Genomic DNA, 23,327 nt, shown 5'->3' with positions numbered 1-23,327 from the left:
GAAACCTGGGTTGTCTTAGTCTGAGTCTCAGAAGAGAGTGTATCTCTGTTTCCTTCTGTTGGAAAGTATTGCTGTTGCTCCATTTCTTCCAATTGACTGATATTACTGGAATTTAAGTCTGATACTGAGCTGTTTTTGACACTGGAATTTGTTATTGGATTATCCCTGGACTAAAAACTGACTGATCTTACCTGTAAATGATTTTTGGACTGCTTATTTTGAACTTTGCTTAACATTTCTGGAAGTAAAAACCTACATTTACTGTACAGTGTATCTGTGTGCTCTGTGTGTATTATTCCAACACTACTCTCTATGTCTCCCTGTATGCGCTCATTCTCCTAACAGGGAATTACCTCAACACTGGTTATGGGCCCAGGCCATATCAGGCTCAGATAACAGAGTTAGTGTGAATGCACAGTACTGTATACAGACAGATGTTTACTGTTTAATTGTGGGTTACTATCCTGGTAAAGATGGCACAAGACACTTCAACAAGTCTATCACTGATAACCCGGTTGGATGGAACAAACTATGTTTCCTGGTCTATGAAGTGCACTCTACTTCTGCATAGAGAAGGTTTATGGAATGTAGTTCAAGACCCACCGGATGTAAATGAATGGGATACAGAAAATGAGGACGATGCCAAGAAGCTTGCTGACTTTAAACAGAACAATGAATGAGCTCTTTGTATAATTGGACTAACACTGAGTGACCAGCAGCTAGTCCATATTCATGGAGAAGAGTCTGCTGCTAGGTGTTGGGAGAATTTGCAGAGGATTTATGTTCGTGACAGTGTAGGTGCACATATACATCTTACACGTAAACTGTTTAGAACACGTCTTCTGAAAGGTGGAGATATCTTAGCTCATTTAAACTTCATGAAAAGAACTTTTCAAGAGCTACATGAAAAAGAACTGATATTTTCAGAGCTGCATCAAGTTTACATCATTCTTTCCTCATTGGATGAAAGTTATGATGATTATGTATCTTCACTGGAAGTCCTGCCCAGAGATAAACTGACATTAACTGACATAACTGGAAGACTGTTAGAAGAAGCAAGAAGATGGCTGGATGGGGACCAACTGAGAAAGGAACAACCACAAGAAGAGAATTTGTCTTCAACTGCCTATACTGTTAGGAACTGTTTTTCTTGTGGGGCTAGGGAACATATATTTAAATTCTGTAAGAAGGGATTTCTTCTGTTATTTTGGTAACCAATTTCCCAAATTTCCCTCTCCTCAGCTGAATTTCTTGTTATTCCCAAAGTACATAAAAGCGTATTTATTATCTTAAACAAAAACATGTTTTTCTTGGCATAAATAGCGTTCTTGTGCTCAAAAATAATGCATATTATTTAATTACTTTGGTTGTGACTGAACATCTTCTGCACTAAATTTAAAAGCTAGCTTATATTAGAACAGAACCGCCCTTTGATTTAATTAGGTTATCCATAGACAATCAAAAATACATGGGCTCATCAATTCATTTTTCTGGATAAACTTTTTCTCAAGGGAGTTCAGTGTATTGTAGCCTTTCTATGAACACAAGACAGGGGTGTTGAGCCACAGTTAGATGGCTTCCAGACAGTCTTACGTTTCAGCCGCTTCTCAGATGGGGGAGCCGCTTCCGTAACTTCCATGGTTCCTGCCACTGCTGCCGCTGTTATTGGAGACGGCACTGGTGAGAGAAGGACAGCTGCAGCTCGGCCTGGCGCTTGGAATGCAGGAACGGGCTGTGCACCGGAACTTTTGCAAACTTGCAGAGCCCGAGGCTGGAACACCAAGGGTAGCAACAGCAGAGACACTCGCTCGGCTTTTCTCACACCCACCCAGCCGCTCAGGATTAAACCAAAACGCAGCGTGCGGGGCTCCCAGGTACCTCAAAATGTTTTTTTTTTCCCTGTTGTTACGGGGACGGGGGGAAATGGGAGCGACTCAGACGCTGTTGTTGGAGGTGGTGCTGGCGAGAGAGGCGCCAGCACCGGTGGGAACTGTGGAAGCTACGGAGGCCTGAGAAGTGGCTGAAACGCTGTTGGACATCCATGCTGATGCCACCCACCTGCTGATCCAGGTAAGGAAGGGATAAGGGAGGAGTAAGGGAGCCCTCTGTGCTCCACCATGGTGTTAGGAGTGGCTGATGGTGAGGCATAGCTGCCCGTGGAGCACTCCTAATGGTAAGTTCCCCCCTGCCTTCCCTCCCCAATTTCGCATGTTTTAAACTAGGCCTAAATTTGGGGGGACAGGCTTTATTTCATTTTATGCCTAGAAAACATGCTGGGTCTTCCTATTGGGGGCGTATTGTTGGAGAAACATGATAGATATACATTACATGGGCATTACTCTTAAATAGCCATTCATCTGGCTCTGCATCCTAGCATAGCTAGGATGATTTTCTCAAAAATCATCCCATATTACATGGTTTTGATTGGCTTCATACATACCACAACCGTAGCTACATTTTGTGGGAAAGCATTTATGAGAATAGAAAATGAGGCTGTCGCTGCAGCAGCAAAACCAATGGCATCCATTGCTCGGACCAAAAAACACAGCCCTATGAATATTGGCCCATCAGGTGCTCTGTGCAAAAATCTAAAGAGAAAGATATAGCGAATCACTCTATCGCTTAAAGCAGAGAATCCTGCTTTAATAACAGATGTTATTTAGATAGATGGCAAAGTTGTGGTATATTGACTGGTTTAGCAATATTCTACTATAGAATAAAATAAAAGTAATTTGTATTTTCAGCAATGTTCCAAATCTTAGAAGTACTAAGAAACATTTCATCCTGCTAAATTTATCAGGGTCAAGGTAATTGCCGGAGACTTACAGACTAATACCAAATGGAATGGAGGAAAAAAAAAACTACTACTGCTTTTCAAAGGAAGTAAAACAATGAACTCCAGAGATTACCCATCCTTTCCATCAGCGAGTCTGGTTAATAAAAGAAAAAAGTAAGTAGATACATATACTAAAATAAAATAGCCATAGAAACACAATGCAGCTTTTAGGAAAAGACACTGCATAAAAGAAATATTTATACTCACTCACCCAAAGAGAATCGTGACACATCCTGAGACGAACATGCCAGCAATAAACATAAATTTTGCTCCAATCTGTACAAGCTGTAAATTATTAAAAAATAAATTATTGTTTTGGAAACTTTCTTACATTTCAGAAACAAATGATATATTGACATAACTACATTTGTAACATACAAATCAATCTAATTTTATACAGTGAAGTAAACTAGTGCAATTAACTGTTCTTTACTATTACTAACAGTTCATACATTAATGACATGATGAAACTTTATGAACTACCATAGTATCAGTATAGTAATAATGCTTATGATCACCAAAGTTTATTGAAAAGATCTAGAAAAAGTGACTGACCCATAAAATATTTTTAAAATGGCAAATGCATACTGTGAATCTAATTCTAAATTCACAGCAGGATAAATTGGACCTGATATTGCTGAAGCACCATGGAAAAATCTTTAAATTTCACAGGAAATGCAAGTTATGGTACACTATCAGGCAAAATTTTTGAGCTCTTAGATTTGATAAGTTCCCCTTCTATCTCACTATAGAAGTGAGAATCTTAATTTATCTAGTTGGCTATCAGCCAGTATTTTCTGGGCAGCACCTCTAGAGATGTTCTTAAGATTCCAATACACATATAATGAGGCAATTGTTCACATTAACTAAAGTCATGTAAAACGTGTAAGTTAAAGCCAAGACTTTAAATTGTACTATGAAACTGATTGGATCCAGTGAAACAGGAAATGTAAGAGCGTGCCTCTTTCTTGGGCTTGGGCTTCAAAAGAAACAAGTATGAGACTTTCATGAACAAAAAAAGTATGGCCAATGTCATAACATTATTGGGCAGCAGGGCCCAAAATTTTCAAAACTGAAAAATTCAGATGTGGGAATATTTTTGTTTTTCTCATATAAATGAGATAGGTTGGTGCCTTAGATTATTTCTTGCTTTTTATGCCAAATTTATTATATTTCCTTGGTATCCTCTGTTTTGTAAACTGCCAGAGTTGCATATTGTATTGTAGACCCAAATATTGCCATAATATGGCAGAAATATAACTTTCAATTAATTAATTGATTTACTTGTTCTTCAGAACTAGCTATGATTTCCAAATAATCTTATAGGTCCGTAAGTGGGGTCCCTCACGGGTGGGATGCTACCGGTTCTGCCCGGTTCTATAGAGCTGGTAGCTCTGAAGAGCAGCAGACACCAAACCGGTTCTGTGTTTGCTGCTCTTTGGCCCACCTGCCTGCCTAGGCTCTTACTGTCCTTTATTTTCTGCTTTTTCAACCTCAGCTGCTTTGCACGGCACAGCTGAGGTTGGAAAATCAGGGAAAAAGAGGCTTTTCAAATGCTGTGCACCTGCGTGCAGCGCTTTTCAGCTATCCAGGCAGCACAGCTTAAAGTTGTTTTACATGCACGTGCAAAAACGTCACCAAACCGGTAGTAACATCAGTTGAATCCCACCCCCTGGGGTCCCTATGATTTCTGGTGGGATCAGGATAGGGATAGTGCAACTCTCTGGATCCTGCTTGACCTCTCACTGGTTTTGATACCATCAATTATACTATCTCACTGGGCTGTCTCTAAAGTTTAGGAGTGAAAAGCCTAGTGCTTCTCTTCCTTCCTGAAGGGATGGTCCAAGTCAGTGAAGATGGTGGGAAAAGACTGACTGACACACACACACACACACACACACACACACACACACACACACACCAGGTACATCCAATGCTACAAGGCTCACTGTTTTTTCTACTCTGATTCAACATTTACAGGAAACCATTGGATGAGACCATCTATTGATATGTAACCATGTTTCAACAATAAACTGATGAAATCCAGTTGTACATCTTAACCCCCAGTTAAATAAATAATATTGTCAAAGTGCTATGCAACTGAACAACTGCAGTGAACTCTACATTAGGCTGCCTTTGAAGAGCATTGGAAGCTAAGTTACTCCAGAATCTAGCAGCTTGAGTAACTAAGGATGCGTTTTAAAGGCACTCATATAAGATTTCTACTATGGGACCTGTAGCAGATATTTGTTAATTTCCAGGTACAATTCAGGATCCTGGTTGTCATCTTCAAAGCTCTTAATTTTGGGCTTGGGTAATTTAACCTGTTGTCATTAACATCTGCCTGCCAATAGCAATAGCACTTAGACCTATATACCGCTTCACAGTGCTTTACAGCCCTCTCTAACCTGTTGTAATGACTAGGCAGTCGAGTTGTTTGATCATGAACAACTGAACATGATTATCTTTATTGGAGTCTAGTCTTGCATTTATACACATTTTTAGTTATCCTCCATCACTGGTTAACTTTGGTTACTGCTTAACTTTGGTTACTGTTTAGCACAATAATCCATACAATTAATTATCTCTAGTTAAAGTCTAACATATGTTTACTTCCTCTCTCTAATCCTCCTTTAGATTAGTGACTTTGTTTGCCTGAGTTGTATTTGCTTGGAAACATTCTTTATCTGAGGTTTGCCATCCGAGATTGGAACATTCCTGCAATTACAACTCTACACGAACCATTTGCCCCCAACAATCTGGGTCATCTTACCAACCTCAGAAGGATGGGAGGCTGAGTCAACCTTGAGCCTGGTGAGATGTGAACTGCCCCTTTGCAGACAGACAGCAGTCAGCAGAAGTAACCTGCAGTACTGTATTCCAACCACTGTGCCACCACGGCTCATATAAGATCTAATAGGATGGAATCATTAAGTCAGTGGTGGCTAATTTGGGCTCCCAGAAGGCAATGTGTGTGGCCCCCTCCATGACCCCTGCACATGTGCACACGACCCCCCGTCTGTCCCAGGCATCTCTACGCATGCGATACCCCCCACGCCCCATGCGTCTCTGCACATGCATGCGCATCTCTTGAGCACCCCCTGGATGTGTGCCAGATAACCGACAATCTGCTGGCAGGCAGGTAGCACACCCACATGCACAGTGGGGCTCTTCTGGGCGACATCTCACATGCTGGCAGAAGTGGCTTTGCGTGCCACTTCCAGCATGCGTGCCATCACGGCACTAAGTGTTCTACTGATTAGAATTGTCATCTTAAAGTATGTGTTCAGTCAATATTACCATCCTCTGGAATATTTTCTCTGATGTGAGATCAATCTCTTCCTTCTAGGATTTATTTTTTTTAAAAAAAGTATATACTTGGCTATGTTAAGCCTAAGGAATGGGTGCCAGGCTGTTGCAATTACCCTTCAAATTGATAGATTGGTCTTTATTCTTACTGTAAATGTTTTAGTCATAACTCCTGATTGTATAAGAATATAAAATATTATTTTAAATTTTAAATTTTGGTTGTAATGTGTAAAATGCAGTATATTGTGGAGTTATATTGTACACAAAGATGGTAGATTGGAGCAGCCTAGAAACTAGGTAGATGAGACGAAAAGAGGGGGGAAGTGAAAATTTTGCTTGCTACAGATTTGCACTTGTTTATCTGGTAGGAGAGATTGAACCATTGCCATTGATATTCTTTCTGTTGCCCTTGGGCCATGAATTAAGATTCTCATATAGTCCTGAATTCCTTAAGTTACTACATAACTTAAATGTTTTTTTATTTTTTATTTTGGAGACCTGTTGAGAGAGTCAATTTTTACAGAAATCTAAGGGCACATGTTCAACTGACAATATTTAATTTAATATTACTTAATATGTGCTACCATTTAGAAAGCTGACTTTTCCCAGGCATAGTGTTTACAGGTCTGTTTAGAACATTATGATCTATTCCACTGATGTAATGACCTTTTTATTTATCAGGCTATATGATATTTTTGCTTAGTTATCGTGGTATTTTTGAAGATACTTACATATTTTCCCATTATCAACGATGTCAGGAAGTTGAATAATGCAAAACATCCAAAAATAAATCCAACAATGGTACTACTAACTCCTTTCTTTTCTGCCTTAAAAAAGATCAAATACAAAAACTTAAAAAACAAAAGCCTGTGGAATGCACAAAATAATTTCATAACTCAAATTTTACAAAAGGGCCTAAAGGCACTTGGCCTACCACAATACCATAGGAAACGTATGCCTGACTGTTATATAATATACATGTCTCTTGTCTTATTTGTTTTGTATAATTAGCATTTTTTGTGATATGGTTATGTTTATACACTCCCTTTTACCTGTAAGTCTTACAGTATGGCGAAAAATGATTTCAGCATTTCTCAAGTATAAAATAAGAACAGGAAAAAGTGGTATGGTGGCCTAGTGGTAAAGATGCTCACTTTCTACTCAGAAAGTTAAGAGTTCAATCCTAGAGAACAGCAGACATTTTTCTCTTAGAGTGCAAAAAAAAAAAAAAAATCTGCTGCAAACTCCACATGGCATCAGGAAAGGCATCTGGACTGTAAATGCAGGGGGTTGGATTAGATGACCTATGAGGTCCCAACTCATTATCTGTTATCTGCTCAATTCCTCTCTGTCAGCCCAGCTTTATTCTGAATTAAACAGGGGTGTCAAACTTGCTACCTGCAGTCTGGATGTGTCACGCACTGGCCATGCCTACTCCCGTTTTAGTGAAGGGGAAAAAATTGTGCTACATTACATGTCATCACAACTTCGACATCCCTGGACTACGGAGTCGCAAAAAGCAAATAAATAAATAAATAAATAAATAAATAAATAAAGGAAAAAGAAAAAGGAAAAACAAATTTTAATGCATGAATGCCTGTGGCATTGGAATGGTGGCAGATATTGAAAAGTGGTATGAATTATGTCCGTTTTTTGCTGCTTTTGGTACCCTATTTCTCTGGGTTCAGTCATTTGTATAATTATTTTTTCTCAGCTTAATTGAATGTTTAGCAAATGCTAACAATTTGAGAAAAACTGCACATATATAATGTATGAGTGATTGTACTGTTTATCGCACACCAAAAAGAACATTGTTACAGCACATTGAGGTGATGCAATCATTTGTAACGCATATCCATGATTATGCAAGCGGTTTCTGAGTATGAAAGCAAAGCGAACCTTCTAGTTCCCTTTTCAAAACCAAGCAGCACAATGGTGCTCAGTCCTCAAAGAATGCAACTATACAACTTTGTAGAAACTGCTTTTAAAAAGCTGCTTAAACTCAGTGGAAATCTAATCCAACTGAGAGGCAAGATGTTTAGAAGAATTGCACATATTTGGTTTTTAAAAATAGTAAATAGACAAAGAAAAAAAGCTCATGATATAATTATTTTAAACTAATTCAAAACTACATCAACTTTTTAAAACGTAATTATTATGTTGCTCCTACATATGTACTAGATTGAGGATGGAGACAAAACAATTTTTGTAGCAACAGAAGTTTACAAAGTGTGTGAGTTTTTGTATTTCCTGAACTAAAAATACAAGAGCAAACGAGTCTTTGTTAGATGCACTGCTATGTCACAGAGACCATCATTAAAGAATCTTATTGCAGACTTCTGTTTTAAACACATACATCCATTTACCTCTTTTGGAAAAAATGGTCCCAGAATCGAATAGCAAACCATTGAACCGAAGTTGAGGGATGCTGCTGATATCATGATAAACATCTGCTCTCTGCTTAGCCGCTTTGGTTCCTCATTGGCAATCTGCGATCTGTCATTATCTGAGTAGCAAAAATCTCTCTTAGAAAAGGGAATGTAGCCTTCAAAACTAATAGAACCAAACAAGTACCGGTTTCTGACACCAATCAGCTAGCCCAACCCTCCCCCCCACAAATGCAGAACCTTATACTTCAATAGGGGTACACTTCGTTCCATAATTTGTCTCAAATCTATTCACATGACTACAGTTCTGATATAAAGCTGTAGTGAAAACAAGAATAAAAGATTTCTAAAACACACTAACTAGATAGTGCATTCTTGAGCAAAGTCTAGAAATACAGAGATTAATATTCAAAATCTGTCTTTCAGTTTGGTTAAGAATGTGAGAATTCTGCTGTACTTTAGTCTCTGCTAATCCAGAGCCCTCCAAATGTGTTACAGCTTCTAGAATTCATATGCTAACTGGAAACTTGAGAAGATTCAGTCCAAACAGTTGAAGAGCACCTGATCGGGAAAGACTGCATTGGTATCAGATTTTTGAAACTAAAATATTTGTCTTGAAATGCTCCAGACTAAATATTAGGTGTAAACTAAGCAATTAGAGAAGAAAAATATGATCAGGATAATATTTATATTTAATTTAACCTTCTAAGAAGTTATTATTTTACATATTTACAATTCAAGTCAGTGCTTCTTTATTCAGATCAAGCATAATGTAATATTGATTTTAGGTGTCTTCATGTACCCTTGACTCTTGGTGAATTAATGGACAGACTCCTGCAGTTTCTTAACAACATTTTCCAGAAGTGATTTGCATTTGCCTCTTTTCTAGCACTGAGAGAAAGTGACTAACTCAAAGTAACTTAACTGGCTTCAGCCTAAAGACGACTACTCACTTAATGGTTTTCATGATAGTTTCATACTCCTCTCTCCCCTCTCCCTCCTTCCTCTCTCTCTCCCTCCTCTCTCTCCTCTTATATTTTGAAAATGGATTGGTTTTTTCCCCTTCTTTTTATCTATTCTTTTCTCCTTTTTGACTTTATAATATTTTAAGCCAGAGACTCCCTTTTAGTTATTTTTTTTAATCTTTTTCTTTTTTTAATTAATTCTTATTATATTTTACTTGGAAAAGGAGGGGGAAAGTGAAAGCTAAAGAAACTTTGTAACATTGCCAACTAGAGGCTTGGAAATATTCTATCTCTCTTTTGACCAAGATAAAGCTGAGAAAGAACTGAGACTTCTTTTCAAGGACATCACCTGTTTGATAAGATAGAGGGAAGAGCATGGGAGAGTATTATTGCAGGTGCTCTTCTGGATTTCTATCAACAGCTGGAGTCTGGTGTTGAAGCTTATAGGAAAAGAAAAGGTGGTAAGTCTTTGGAAAAGAGAGTTATAACAAGAGCCTTGGATAATTAAACAAAGTACAGTGTGCTCTTTCTAATTTTTCTAAGCTATGCTACCCCTCCTCATCAGTTTACTTTTTTTTGTAATAGCTATTTGGATTTTCGGCTCTTTGGAACTTGTCTTTGTTTTTTTTCTTGTCTTTGGAAGTTAAATTTCTACACTTGCTTTTTATTTTAAAGGAAAAGTTTTCATATTAATATTTCCCTTCTTTTTCCTTTTAAGGGAGTAGCCTTTCTCTCTCTCTCTCCCTTTCTGGTATTTTTGTCTTTCCATCTACCTTCCATATTGATTTTTTATTTCTTTTTTTTTTGGTTTATTTTTTATGCATCCTTTTATATTTGAGACCTCTTAATTGGATTAAGGTGTTGAAGAACCTGAAGAATTTTTCCTTTCTTTTTTTAGCTTTTTATTCTTCACTTTTTCACCCTTTTTAGGATTTTACTACTTTTTCTTTTGTGTGTGTGTTTATGGTCTTTTCCTTCAAAAATTCATTTTTGAATTTTTATTATCTAACCAACCAATTGGATTAAGGTATACAAGAACCTGAAGAGTTTTTTTCTTTTTTTATTATTATTACTATTTGGCTTCTTTTTTCCTACTATTTTTATTTGGAACTGCAATTGGTTATTTCACAATTGGATTAAGGTCTAGAAGAACCTGAAGATTTTGAATTGCTCAAAATGAGTAGGAAATTAACAGCTCCTGGTCCCTCAACTTCTACTTCTTCCTCTCCACCATCTCCACCATCTGGATGACAACGTTCAATACAGACAATGTTAAGGCAAGAAAAAGAACAAGAAAAAATGACCCTACAGATGATTATGCAAGGAATTCAAAATATTCAAACAAGATTCAGAGAATATTGAAAAGAGAATAGAGAACATTGAACAAAGAACAGGGAAAACCAATGTAAAAGTGGAGAACATCCAACAAATGATGATGAAGTATGATGAGAGACTTCAAAAAATTGAAGAAGATAAACAAAGAGACAAGATTGGAGACATTGATAACAGATTAACTGTGGTTGAACAAGATAAAAGTGGTATGCTGAGATGGGAGATGGGCAGATCAGAATTTTATCTTAGATTCCAAAACATAGAGGAAGAAAAAGGACAAAATCTAGCTGAGATAATGATAGAAATATTGGCTGAAGCTTTGGAAATATCAAAAGAGAAGATGATGGATGGAATAGATGAGGTTTATAGAGTCTTCACAAGATATACGATAAGAAATAGCTTACCAAGAGAAGTTCACATCAGATTTACAAAGAAAGCCATTAAAACACAAATATTGCAAGTGGCAAGAGAGAAAACATTGAAATACAAAGATAAGGAGATTGTGGTCTTGAAACAAGTACCTAGAAAAGTGAGAGAGATGAGAAGGGAATACCGATTCTTGACCAAATTGTTACTTAAAAAAGAGGTGAATTATAGATGGCTGATTCCAGAAGGTTTAATGTTTACATGGCAAGAACAGAGATATAGAATTGATTCAAGAAAGCTGGATCATTTTACACAGAATTTTTCAGAGGGGAAGAAGAGGCAGAAAAAGAAATTTCATTAATTGAATTCCAAGAGGGCTCCCAAATGACAACTGAAAAAGAAGAAGGTGCAGTAGGTGGAAAGGAGGAAGCTAAAGAACGTGAACCAAGATCCACGAGAGCTGTCAAACCTAATTACAAAATATAACCATGGAAGAGAAAAAATTGATTACAGTTAATATAAATGGACTTAACTCAGCCGTTAAAAGAAGGAAAATCTTTCATAAATTAGAGAAATTAAAATTTGATATAATCTGCCTACAAGAAGTACATATTAAAAAACAATATGAACAATTGTTGATACAGCCAAAATTAGGGAAAATATTCACTTCCTTGACACAATGTAAGAAAAGAGGACTGGTTTTATATATTAAAGAGACCATCTCAGCAAAATTGATTTATACTGATAATGATGGAAGAATATTAATGGTGGAAATAATGGACAATAATACAAAAACACTCCTGATTGCAATCTATGCCCCAAATGACAATCAAGAAGAAGTCTATAAAAAAATTACATATGAAAATAGTTGAACTGGATTATGTTAATATAGTTATGATAGGAGATTTTAATGGAATTGTAGACAATAAACTGGACTACACAACACAGAAAACAATAAAGCAAAATAGAAAGACTCTCCCTAAATCTTTTTTTTTAAATGATAGATGAAATAAACTTAAAAGATACATGGAGAGAAAGAAATGCTAAAACTAAACAATACACCTTCTACTCAAATAGACACTTATCATGGTCCAGAATAGATATATGGATGTCAACAGAATTGTTAACTAATATTCCAGAAATAAATATTGAAACAAGTACTTGGGCAGATCACAATCCAATGACATTTAAATGGAAAGGACAAAGAAGAAGATCTAGATGGACGTTAAATAATACTATTTTAAAGGGAGAAGCAAAGAAATCTTGTCTTGCCAAGAAAAGTATAGGACTTGGCAAGAAAACTTAGGCACCCTGACAGGAATCAATAGCACTGCATAGCCTCTTTCGAAGGATAGAGCAATTAAAATCCACTGGCCTTACATATGATCAACCATGTGGAGAACGCAGGGCTACTTGTAATTCCGGACTGACATTCCTCCGATGGGAGCACTGAGGAGAGGGGAGAAAAATACCCCAGGAATGGCGACAACGGCTCTGGCCCCTCTCACCTGGACTCTCGCCCTCCGGGGAACCCACCGCTTGGTAGCTTTCCATAGCCGCGGATTTCCAGCTGTAAAGCGGCTTGGAAAGGAGCGGAGGCTTAGCCTCCCTGCCTGCCTGTCTGTCTTCTGGAGGTCCACCCTCACAGAGTCGGTAAAGTTCAGTCGCCGCGGTCAGGAACTTTCTAAGCGCCACAAGAGGTCCAGAGCATGCAATTCCGATTCAGCCGGAAGCCGACATTTAGCCAAGGCTGGGATCCCTCCTTTTAGTAAGCCCGCTGCGATTCGGAAATTATCTCATACTTACTCACCTGTTAGCAAGCCAGACTTATTACTATGACGATAACCCAGGCACGGTTCAGCGCCCTTTTGAGATAAAGGGTGAAAGCTTTCTTTCGAGTTACGCTCTGCTCCCGCTGTCTTCTTTAACCGGTATTGCTTTCTTCCGGATTTTATTTATTTATTTTTCTTTACTTCCCAGTTGACGTTAAAAAAAACCCTTGATCTAAGTATTAAGTGGTCCTGCTTAGCTTTTTAATATCAACCAGAAATTAAGTAAATGAGAAATAAACAAATGGGATATAGCCGAACCTTAATTGTATTCTAATGGTCATTTGGAAATGCACTTAGTTTTATATATTTACACCAGGGGTCTTAAAACGACAGCTTTAAGACTTGTGGACTTCGACTCCCAGAATTCTTCCTCCAGTCATGTTAGCTCAGGAATTCTGGGAGTTGAAGTCCACAAGTCTTAAACTGCCCGAGTTTGAAGACCCTTGATTTACACTACACTGCGGTTTAAGTTAATGTATTGAATTCAAGCCAGTGTGGTTAGTAAGACATGATTTATGGCATATTAAAGTTGTCTAAATTCTTCCAAATGCCTTTTACAGTAAATTATGATTGCTTTTAGTGTTTTGCCTTACATTTTAGTGGGCATTTTCTGCCATTCATTCATGTATGCCAATTTATGGCTTATTTATCTACAATGTAGTTAATAAATTACAACTAATTAAAATCCTAAAACCTGCTTTACAAGCTATGTGTTCATTTAATATTTTACATCAGAAACTAGTCACATTAAGTTCAATGTTCCAGTCCAAATGTTGGCTATGTTTGTTATGCATGAGTAACAATTATGATTTATTGAAAATAAGTAATCTTCTTGGTTCCTTTAGTAAACTGCACCATATTAACTGAGCACATGGGTTTGAGTTTGCATAATAGATTAAATGTGATTTGCTAGTTCGTGTTTCAGATAATCACGTAAACCCAGCAAATATGTTGATTTATTAGATTCAAATCCAGATTTCCTGCAGGAACACAAGATGTCCGAGATAGTGTTGCTTCCTCCCCCCCAAAAAAAAATGATCCTGTAGGAGAGATAAGAGCTGAGAGAATCTCCCAGTATCAGTTCTGTTCTTTAACTAATGTACCATTGGAACATTTCATGTTATCCCTATATGGAAAAGAAGGTGCATAGAGTAATAATAATAAGGATCTCACAGATCATAAACCCAAAGAGAGTCTAAATGTTTTAAACTAAATTTGCTCTGTGAAAACAAAATATATTTCTATCTTCAAATCATTTCCATTACTCTATGTTCAGCAATACTTAATAATTATCAATCAGTCTCTAAACATCCCATTTGGGGAGTGAGAAGTTGTCTTCAAAGTGCCCTAATAGATGCAAATTGTCTAGACTCTTTTCAGTCAGGATTCAGGCCTGATCATGGAATGAAAATGGTATTGCTTGTTCTGGATGATGAATTGTATGTGTCAGGACCTGGAAGATAGTAATGTTCCACTTGTAATCCTGTTACATTGGTATTTTAATACCATGGTACTTTAATATGCTTCTAACCAATTTAAGAGTTACAGAATTTGAGGCACTGCTTTGCAGTGGTTCCACTCATTTCATGATAGATGGCTCCAGTTTGTTCCAATGGTGCAGTACTTGGTAGGTCATAGCAGGCTGACAAGAAACAAACAAAACCAAAAAATACAACTTCTTACCAAAGCTACTAAGTTCCAGACAAAGCTTCTTCTTCTTCTTCTTCTTCTTCTTCTTCTTCTTCTTCTTCTTCTTCTTCTTCTTCTTCTTCTTCTTCTTCTTCTTCTTCTTCTTCTTCTTCTTCTTCTTCTTCTTCTTCTTCTTCTTCTTCTTCTTCTTCTTCTTCTTCTTCTTCTTCTTCTTCTTCTTCTTCTTCTCCTTCTCCTTCTCCTTCTCCTTCTCCTTCCTTCCTTCCTTCCTTCCTTCCTCCTCTTCTCTTACCACTTCCAGTGTTGAGGGCGAAATTCTGGTTCTTATTTACCAAACTTATACCCAAACAAAATCTCTCTCCATGTGGTATCCAACCCACCTTTGTCTACCTTCAGTGCATTCTGCAAACTGAAGCTAAAGTTGGAGAAAACATTAAAATATTTAGAACAATTTTATCTTTAACTTGTGAATATTTATCTCTCTGCTGTTAACGTCTGTCAGTCTTCTTAAATGAGCACCTCTAGATCAGGGGTGTCAAACTCATGGCCCTCAGGCCGGATATGTCATGCTCTGGCCACATCTACCCCCGGTTTAGCGAAGGGGAAAAAATGTTGCGATACGTCATGTGACGTGTCATCATGAGTTTGACATCCGTGCTCTAGATGAAATTTATGAATTATTTTGAAATCAACAAAAAAAATGCCCTCAGCTTCAGAAGTGATGCTAAAATTTTGACTCCTTTACTTTTTAAGATGTTACACATTTGAGCTTTTTCCAAAACTGCCATGCAGATTTGTTGTGTGATCCTGTGTGATGCTCAGAAGTAAACCAAATGCATTTTTCTTAGCCAATATTTTATGCAAATTCTACTAAACATAATGACAAGTCCACAGTGCTAATTTACACAATCGCTATAGGAATATATCTACAGTTTTCTTTAAATCTATACAAATTTTACCCAAATGGATTTGCACAGAAATAGCCTTAGAAACTAACAGGTTAAAAAATGCTTTGGTAGGGCAACTTTTGAAATAGGATGCATAGTGCTCTACTACTTCTATTAGCATATTTACTGAAGCCATCACTGTCCACTGAAATGAGTTTTCCATGGAGTTTGAAGTATTATTTCCTCATAAGAGAGCCTTTTATTGGAACCTTACATGTTTATGTTTTACAAATTCATTTCGGCAATCCAACCAAACTTCCTAGCAAAACTTCAAACATGACATCACACAGTTCCACAATTTGCTGCAACTGGTTCAGCACAAAACATCGTGGGCTGTTCCCTGATACCACTAGATGACATCGCTAGGGCTCGCTGCCTTAAGAAGAGTGAGGAAAATTCTCAGGGACAACTCACATCCTGGTCAGCACTTCTTCACTCACCTACCTTCGGATAGGAGATATAGAAGAATAGACAGCCGCACCAACAGACTGAAAAATAGTTTCTATCTGTGGGCTGTCAGACTTCTGAATGGAAAATAACTTCATGTCAACATAGTTCAACAGACTTGTGGGCCAGGTGCGTTGTGCAACAAGGTCACGTAGGGTAATAAGATTGGACTTGGGTTAGGGACTTCTATCCTCACTGTGAGTTGTGTTGGGGGGGGCGTGCACGAAGGGGGGCTCAGCCAATCTCATTGTACACATGTTGTACTGACAATAAAGTAATTAAAAAAAAAAACTGGTTCGCGTTGTTGCCATGCAAAGAGCGCCTCCTAGTGTTAGGTATCAAAAACATTCTGTCCTCCACTTGAGAGGTATTTTAATTGGGGAGGAAAGGTGAAAGAATCAACGAGAAAAACGTAAGATTTTAAATCCAGGACATCGTATGGAGTTCCAAGAACATTTTGTGAACGAGGAACATATACCAAACACTTTGCTTCAATTTACTCTAAAATTTTGTTAAGAAGAGTGTGTTCTGTGCCGCACTCAGCAGTAACCCAAGGAGTATTTACTAATTTTAAAAACTGGTTTAGAATTAGGAATGGTAGGTTTGAGCAATCAACAAAATTATCTATTACCGAGTAATGTCGAATGCTTTTTAAAAAATAGAATTATAATTATACTAAAATAATATTTGACAGCTGCTTGATGTTGACCTGCGTGACGACTTGGGTTTTATTTACCTCCAAGCACCATGCACCTATTTACTAGTTCCCATATTCATATGCTAGCTGGAAAGGTGAAGATGAACGCGTGAGAAATGCAATTCAGTTGCGTGCACCTGTTTTTACGGCGATCTTTTATAAGGCAAGTTTTAAAAAAACCAATCAGGTGCATTTGGTAAAACACTAAAGTAACAGAAATGTACCTTGTCCTTAATAATTTATACATTACACAAATAGCCAATATCTTTATACTCAGCAATCGCTTCTATCGTCCACTCAAAACTCCTGAAAACTCCAGCCTCCCTCGTGCCTTTCGGGTGCTGTACTAGCCGAGGAATATACTTTCGGCAGTTAGCATGGACACCTATTGGCAAAGCTCTCAATCAGGGGTCTTCAAACTTGAAAGCTTTAAGACTTGTGGACTTCAACTCCCAGAACTCCTCTTCCAGTCATGTTAGCTCAGGAATTTTGGGAGTTGAAGTCCACAAGTATTAAACTTGCCAAGTTTGAAGACCCTTGCGCCTCAGTGCTTCAAAGATTCCCTCCGCTCCGAATACATGCGGCGTCTGAGTTCGATATAGGATGGCGCCTGGTTCTGTTTTTAACCTTTGAAATTCTTACCAGTTTCCCCTCCCACGGTCCTATTCAAACAGGCAATTGAGTCAGACACCTATTTTCAGGAGCGAGGCTGGGGTCCTTGCGGGGGTAAAATAGGAGCCCGGAGGCTCCACCTCTTCCTTTTCAACGCGCGACTCGTGGAATTGGTAAGGTAAGCGCGCGTTTTGGTAGGCCAGAAGTTCAGTTTTATTTTTATTTTTTTAAAAAGGTTATTCATTTCTTTTCTCTCTTCGGGACGGGGTGGGGGAGGAAAAACGGGGGGTGGGGTTTCGTCTTCGAAGATTTAACGGGGATTTGTCTTGTTTTCAGGAACTCCGGGTGGGAGCATTTACCACCAACCATGACCGAGGAAGGGTAAGTGGTGCGCGAGGCGGAGATACTTGGAATGGTGTGTCCACGAGGCCACTGGAGGGCCGGCGCGTGCTTCCGGGGCTCGCCTTGTGCCCTCGGCCCTCCAGCCTTGGTTCCGTGCACAGAGCGCTGCCTCCTGTCGGCTGGCTTGCTCCACGTGGTGGGGCCCAGGGTTTTTTTCCCCAGCGCACTCTGATTACTGCCAGGAGCATTTTTGTTCCTGTAATCGCGCAATATGTTTGTGTGTGGGGCGTGTGTGTGTGTGTGTATATATACTTATATATGTTTTCGCAGGTATTTATATGTATGGCATTTAGCTTTGTTCGGGTATGTAAACTATAAAGACGTGGGAAAATACCAGAACAATCTGAATTACATACATATATATACACACACATATGAATTTATATTGCTGCCTATTTGCCATGGTGACTTGAGGTGGCTTACAGAATGTAACCATATTTAAAATAAAAACTAATAAAAAGAATCAAATTAATAAAGTACAACAGAACAAAATCTGGAAATCCCCCATGACAGCAGATTACACCCCCAGGCCCACTTGCAGAACCAGGTCTTGTGTGTGTGTATGTATATGTGTGTGTGTATGTATATGTGTGTGTGTACATATATACACACACACACACATCTATAGATATATATACACACACACTCAGAATATATACCTATTAATGTGTTCCACCAGTGTGTTAATAGAAGGAAGTGATATAATAAAGTTCTGGCATCATTTGAGATGGAATAAGGGCTGGATAGGAAAGTTCTTCAGTGTAATTTGTATGGATTACAATGGAGTAAAGGCTATAATGTAACAGGAAATAGCCACAGCCAAACTAGAGCAGCTGTGAGGAAAAAAATAGCATAATGTTGGAGTTTCAAGTAATTAGGACCAATTTCTTCTACTTTCTTTGAAATGCCAGTCTGCTTTTTTAATAGAATTTTATCCTGCCCTTTTTTCATATATACAGCTCAGGGTGATTAATATACCAATGCTCCATTTTCCCCACAACAACCCTATTAGGTGAGTTGGGCTAAGAACAGTTGTTCTGGCTCGTCACCTAACAGGTTGTTCATACCTAAGGCAGAATTACATTGCAGTCTTTTCTAGGCTTGTACCTTAACTGTTGTACCAAACTGGCTCTCAAGAATAAAAAGGCACAAAAGCTTTTTTTAAAAAAAAAATTGTGCCTTTTATTTTCTCACCCTCTATGTCAGATGATGGTTTTTTTTATATATATTCACTAGGTACTTGTTAAAATGCATATTTTATAGACTTGGTTTTATGTTCTGATGGCGAGAAGTGGCATAGATGTGTTTTATGTCCAGGTACTTGTCCAAATCATTGTAATCAATGTTTCTCAAATTATGAAATGGTTATTTCCCCCCTAATTTCTAACTTATTAAGGACTCTTAATTTTCCTTAGTACTCATAATTCATATCTGTTTTGAACTTGTACATCTTTTTCATTGTTCAGACCTTTTGCATCCTTGTGTTTCAGGTTACCATTAGAATTACAATCAAAAATAAGGAATTTCTATGTTATATGCGTTAGCTTGCTTATTTTCATACTTTTGTTATATAGCATTACTGCTGGAGGCATAATGGATGTCAACACCGCCCTTCAAGAAGTGCTGAAAACTGCACTTATCCATGATGGATTAGCTCGTGGAATTCGTGAAGCTGCCAAAGCCTTGGACAAGTAAGTGATTTAGATTTTTTCCAAATCAAAGCGGGATTGTACAGCCTATTGCTTTGATTTTGTATGCGATTCATGTTTGCATGCTACTTGTCCTTAAGTATGTATTTAAGAACATACATATTCTAAATGTTAAAGTCTGTTCTTCCAGTAGTTCTGTTATCAATGTGAGGTGAAATCAAGTGTGGGACTTAAATTGCAAATTTCCCTCCTCACACTGCAAGATAATTGCTGACATTGACTCAAATATTTTGTTAAAGATTAGCGTGAAGTATGTTATGATAGATCAATTCCATGTTTAATTCAGTTTCATTTGGGTTCAGTCTTGCGTTCCTGGTATGAGACAAATTGGGTGAAGGTCTTACTTTTTATTTGCTATGTTTTCATTAGAGTTTATGTCTTTCAAAATACCCTGAAAGATGCTCCAGAATGAAATTTAGGGATCTTTGGCAGTTATATTGGAAAAGGGAATAAAACATGCTGCTGTTACTGTTTCCTCCAACAATACAGGTGGTCCTCGGCTTAAAACCTCAATTGAGCCCAACAATTCTGTTAAATGAAAAAAATTGAAGTGAGTTTTGTCCCAATTTATAACCTTTCTTGCCACAGTTAGGTGAATCACTGAGCTTAAGTTAGCGACATGGTTGTTAAGTGAATCTGGATTCCCCATTGATTTTGCTTGTCAGCAGGTCACAGAAGGTGATCATGTGACCCCGGGACATAGCAAGCATCTGTAAGTAGGAGTCAGTTCCCAAATGTCTGAATTTTGATCATGTGATCATGGGATGCTGCAATGGTCATAAGGCACTTTTCAGTCCCATTGGAACTGGGTCACTAAACGAACTGTTGTAAGTTGAGGAATACCTGTATTATTCTATACACACTAGATTCTAAAAACGTGTAGCAGTTTGAGCCCAACTTGGAGGGTGCTTGAAGAGGGTGTGGTATGTTTTGGAGAAGCTGTATCTTTTCCAGGGCTTTGTAGTTGCTTTTCAGGAAAATACTTTGTTCAGTAACAAGAAGCAATGCAACTCCTTCAGCATCTTCCCTAACACAAAATACATTTTCCTGGGACCATGCAACACTCTATATTTTAAGGATCTGCCGGCCATTGGATGTTTAAATCAGTCACTTCGAGTTGTCTGTGAATGGATTAAAACACAAATGCTTCAAATATGTGCACTAAACTAGAGCATATGTGTGATCTCTGGACAGAGACAGCATATGTGTGCCAGTAGACTTGATCCAGAGAGCGATAAAGGGGAAAGGAGGGCCAGTAGTATGGTGATGGTGAGGTCCATTGGATGGATATGTGGAAAGTGATAGCAGAAAGATAAAATTAATTAAATGTAACAGGGAAGCAAGGGGTTGGGAATATGGGAAAATAGCCAGGTAGGTTGACCTGGTATAGTTTAATAGTGGGATGCATTTAAGATTTCAGCCAGAGGGCCAAGATGATGTAATGTCATTCTAACATTTTTAGAAAGTGTCTAGGTGAGCGGCAAAGATAACTACAGTGTTTGAATGATGACTATGAAAGTCGGATACCCCTTCACTCTTTTTATGAGTGACAATGATAGTCTGACAAACCTGTAGAGAAGAGTTTACTTTGTGAGTAAACAAGCCAGGAACGATAGCATAAACTTTGAATGACTAAATGGTTAGTTATGCTAGATTTACCCACTTCTAAGTAGTAAACGATTTTTTTAATGACTTAAATTAAAACAGTTCTATGATAACTGATTTTGATTTTAGAATTGTATGAAGACTTCCTTTCATTAAGATATTTCTAGTTAGTGACTAGTATTAAAAATTGCTCTATGAATTCACGTATTTTAGCTGTACCCTATTGTTCATTTTTCTATATCGCCTTCCCAAAATCTGTAGGTAAAGCAAAACTAGGAAATGATTGAAAATTATGACTTGGGCTCTGTGAGTGTAATCCCCTCTGTCTTTATATGTCACACCTTACAAATAAATTAATTCAAATAACTATGTTAAATACGTTATCTTACCAATTTTATTTGATAATTTTTCCATTTTAGACGTCAAGCCCATCTTTGCGTTCTTGCATCCAATTGTGATGAACCTATGTATGTAAAGCTGGTTGAAGCTCTCTGTGCTGAACATCAAATCAACCTGATAAAGGTAATAGCTGGTTTACCTAGAATTGTTAATGTGAGACAATCAAATAGTTTATAGTAAAATCACGCAACTGTTCAGATGTCTTGGTTAAAACAAGCTAGTGATGCTGTACAGTGATGATAACTTGGCTCCCTCTACTGAGAATTGTGAGGAAAACAACCACAAATTGTTACCCTGTTGGTCTGAGTGTACAGCTACCTTTGATTCCGTCTTTTATTGCCTTGTATTGTTAGCACTTCTAACAAAGTGCAAATCTCTCTTGACAGGTTGATGATAACAAGAAGCTTGGTGAGTGGGTAGGTCTCTGCAAGATCGACAGAGAAGGAAAACCTCGTAAAGTTGTGGGTTGCAGTTGTGTGGTTGTTAAAGTAAGATGACATGTTCTTTTTATTTTAGATTATTTGTATTTATTCAATTGTATACTTGTACAGGGTCCTTAAAACTGCAAATGCTACATATCTTTGAGCATTGCATTTAAAGTACAGGTAGCTTAATGACTGGTTACTTAGTGACTGTTCAAAGTTATGGACCTCCCAAAACCTACCTAGGACTCTGTTCCAGAGTTCTAGCAATCAGTTACACCCACTGATCATGATCGCGTTTTGGACATGTGACAGCCAGCTCAGCTTACATTTAAAGCTGTTTTGCAGCATCCTGAAATCATAACACTGTAAAAAATTTTGCTAGTTTCTGGCAAAATAGCACCCATTGAAGAACAGGTTCATTTAACAGCCATGAGCAAAAAAAAAGTGTAAGATTGGACACAGTCACACAATGGCCCAATTAATGGCCACTGGGTCTTAAGACTAATTCCTAACTCAATTACAGTTGTAAGTTGAGGATTAATTTTATTCCTGCTATATAGAAGTTGCTCCATTGCTCATAAATAGTAGAAAAAGTTGGAAAAACCCTTTTTGTGGGGGGAGGGATGTTAGTTTGTATAGATAAGACAATAAGTGTGGCAGAGAGAGAAGGGACAGCTTCTTTTGTAATGTTCTATTGCCATTGCAGTCTTCTAAATTACTACAGTTGTTTAGTACACCCAAGGAGCTGCCAGTAAGACAAAATCTGCTTAACCTACAAATGTTCTGCAGAAGATCATTGCTGGCAATAATAATGCCCGAGTACGAGCCTTGAAGACTTTGTAGTCATTGAGGTCCCAATAAAGGCCACATTGATATTCTATGGAAGGATTTTTCTTTCAACTAAAGGATATGGTTAACAACTGTTAATCTAAATTGCCTTTTTTCTTGATTCTGCAATTATAATAGAACAGTAAATATTTACTAGTCTGGACACTGATTAAATTGTTTAAATCAATAATTTACTGGAATAGTAATATATTGTTTTGTTGTAGGACTATGGCAAAGAATCTCAGGCCAAAGATGTCATTGAAGAATACTTCAAGTGCAAGAAATGAACAAATAAAATACATTTGAGCTGACAATATATTTCTATTTTGCTGGTTTATGATTCTTTCAATTATTTATATAAACTTACGACAAACCTACAAAGACTGAGTGATGAACAATGAAGAAAAACACATGGTACAATGAAGTATAAAAATTATCAGAGATACAACTATATAGTCACATGGCAATCTACAATTGCCTTAACAAGTCAAAAGTTTTTTGAAATACAGGTAGCTTACCAAGCACTTGTAGTGACTGAAGCTGCAACAGCATGAATGAATAATATTGAAAGGCTGGTCC

The 23,327-nt window shown here is 37.7% G+C and overlaps 2 protein-coding genes and 3 non-coding genes across 8 annotated transcripts in view; 4 read left to right on the top strand and 1 right to left on the bottom strand.

The window, feature by feature from the left end:
* The window catches only part of SLC18B1 (solute carrier family 18 member B1), a 37,471-nt gene extending 24,107 nt beyond the window's left edge, over nucleotides 1-13,364 (bottom strand). Inside the window, exons 1-5 of one of the 4 annotated variants that reach the window (XM_087940839.1) lie at nucleotides 13,006-13,364; nucleotides 8,512-8,651; nucleotides 6,877-6,972; nucleotides 3,048-3,121; nucleotides 2,441-2,588 (exon numbers count right to left, since the gene is read on the bottom strand). In XM_087940839.1, coding sequence (XP_087796965.1) covers nucleotides 2,441-2,588; nucleotides 3,048-3,121; nucleotides 6,877-6,972; nucleotides 8,512-8,595 — 402 coding nt within the window. In that variant the 5' untranslated portion in view covers nucleotides 8,596-8,651; nucleotides 13,006-13,364. Of the gene's footprint in view, nucleotides 1-2,440; nucleotides 2,589-3,047; nucleotides 3,122-6,876; nucleotides 6,973-8,511; nucleotides 8,652-12,703 lie in introns of all 4 variants that reach the window. The other 3 variants (XM_087940833.1, XM_087940828.1, XM_087940830.1) reach the window with 3 other exon arrangements.
* Nucleotides 13,365-17,526: 4,162 nt separating this feature from the next.
* On the top strand, nucleotides 17,527-23,064 carry RPS12 (ribosomal protein S12). The gene is made up of 6 exons (XM_026705516.2): nucleotides 17,527-17,558; nucleotides 17,717-17,761; nucleotides 19,357-19,473; nucleotides 21,516-21,618; nucleotides 21,882-21,983; nucleotides 22,973-23,064. The coding sequence occupies exons 2-6, from the start codon at nucleotides 17,748-17,750 to the stop codon at nucleotides 23,033-23,035; spliced, it is 399 nt and encodes a 132-aa protein (XP_026561301.1). The 5' UTR covers nucleotides 17,527-17,558; nucleotides 17,717-17,747; the 3' UTR covers nucleotides 23,036-23,064.
* On the top strand, nucleotides 20,989-21,060 carry LOC113439689 (small nucleolar RNA SNORD101). Its single transcript, XR_003374601.1, has one exon. It is a non-coding gene; the product is annotated as a small nucleolar RNA SNORD101 (small nucleolar RNA).
* LOC113439691 (small nucleolar RNA SNORD100) lies at nucleotides 21,721-21,810 on the top strand. Its single transcript, XR_003374603.1, has one exon. It is a non-coding gene; the product is annotated as a small nucleolar RNA SNORD100 (small nucleolar RNA).
* Nucleotides 22,666-22,792, top strand: LOC113439690 (small nucleolar RNA SNORA33). Its single transcript, XR_003374602.1, has one exon. It is a non-coding gene; the product is annotated as a small nucleolar RNA SNORA33 (small nucleolar RNA).
* Nucleotides 23,065-23,327: the final 263 nt, after the last annotated feature.

This window comes from Pseudonaja textilis, chromosome 1 (genome assembly GCF_049901715.1).
Source record: "Pseudonaja textilis isolate UNSWEBS1 chromosome 1, rPseTex1.2, whole genome shotgun sequence".
Lineage (NCBI taxonomy): Eukaryota > Metazoa > Chordata > Lepidosauria > Squamata > Elapidae > Pseudonaja > Pseudonaja textilis.
Note: the sequence above shows the minus strand (reverse complement) of the source record. Positions and strands in the feature narration are given on the sequence as shown.

Coding starts and splice junctions, on each gene's coding strand:
- RPS12 (XM_026705516.2), top strand. Junction 21,619..21,881: donor ATCAAATCAACCTGATAAAG/GTAATAGCTGGT, acceptor CTCTCTTGACAG/GTTGATGATAACAAGAAGCT. Junction 21,984..22,972: donor GCAGTTGTGTGGTTGTTAAA/GTAAGATGACAT, acceptor GTTTTGTTGTAG/GACTATGGCAAAGAATCTCA.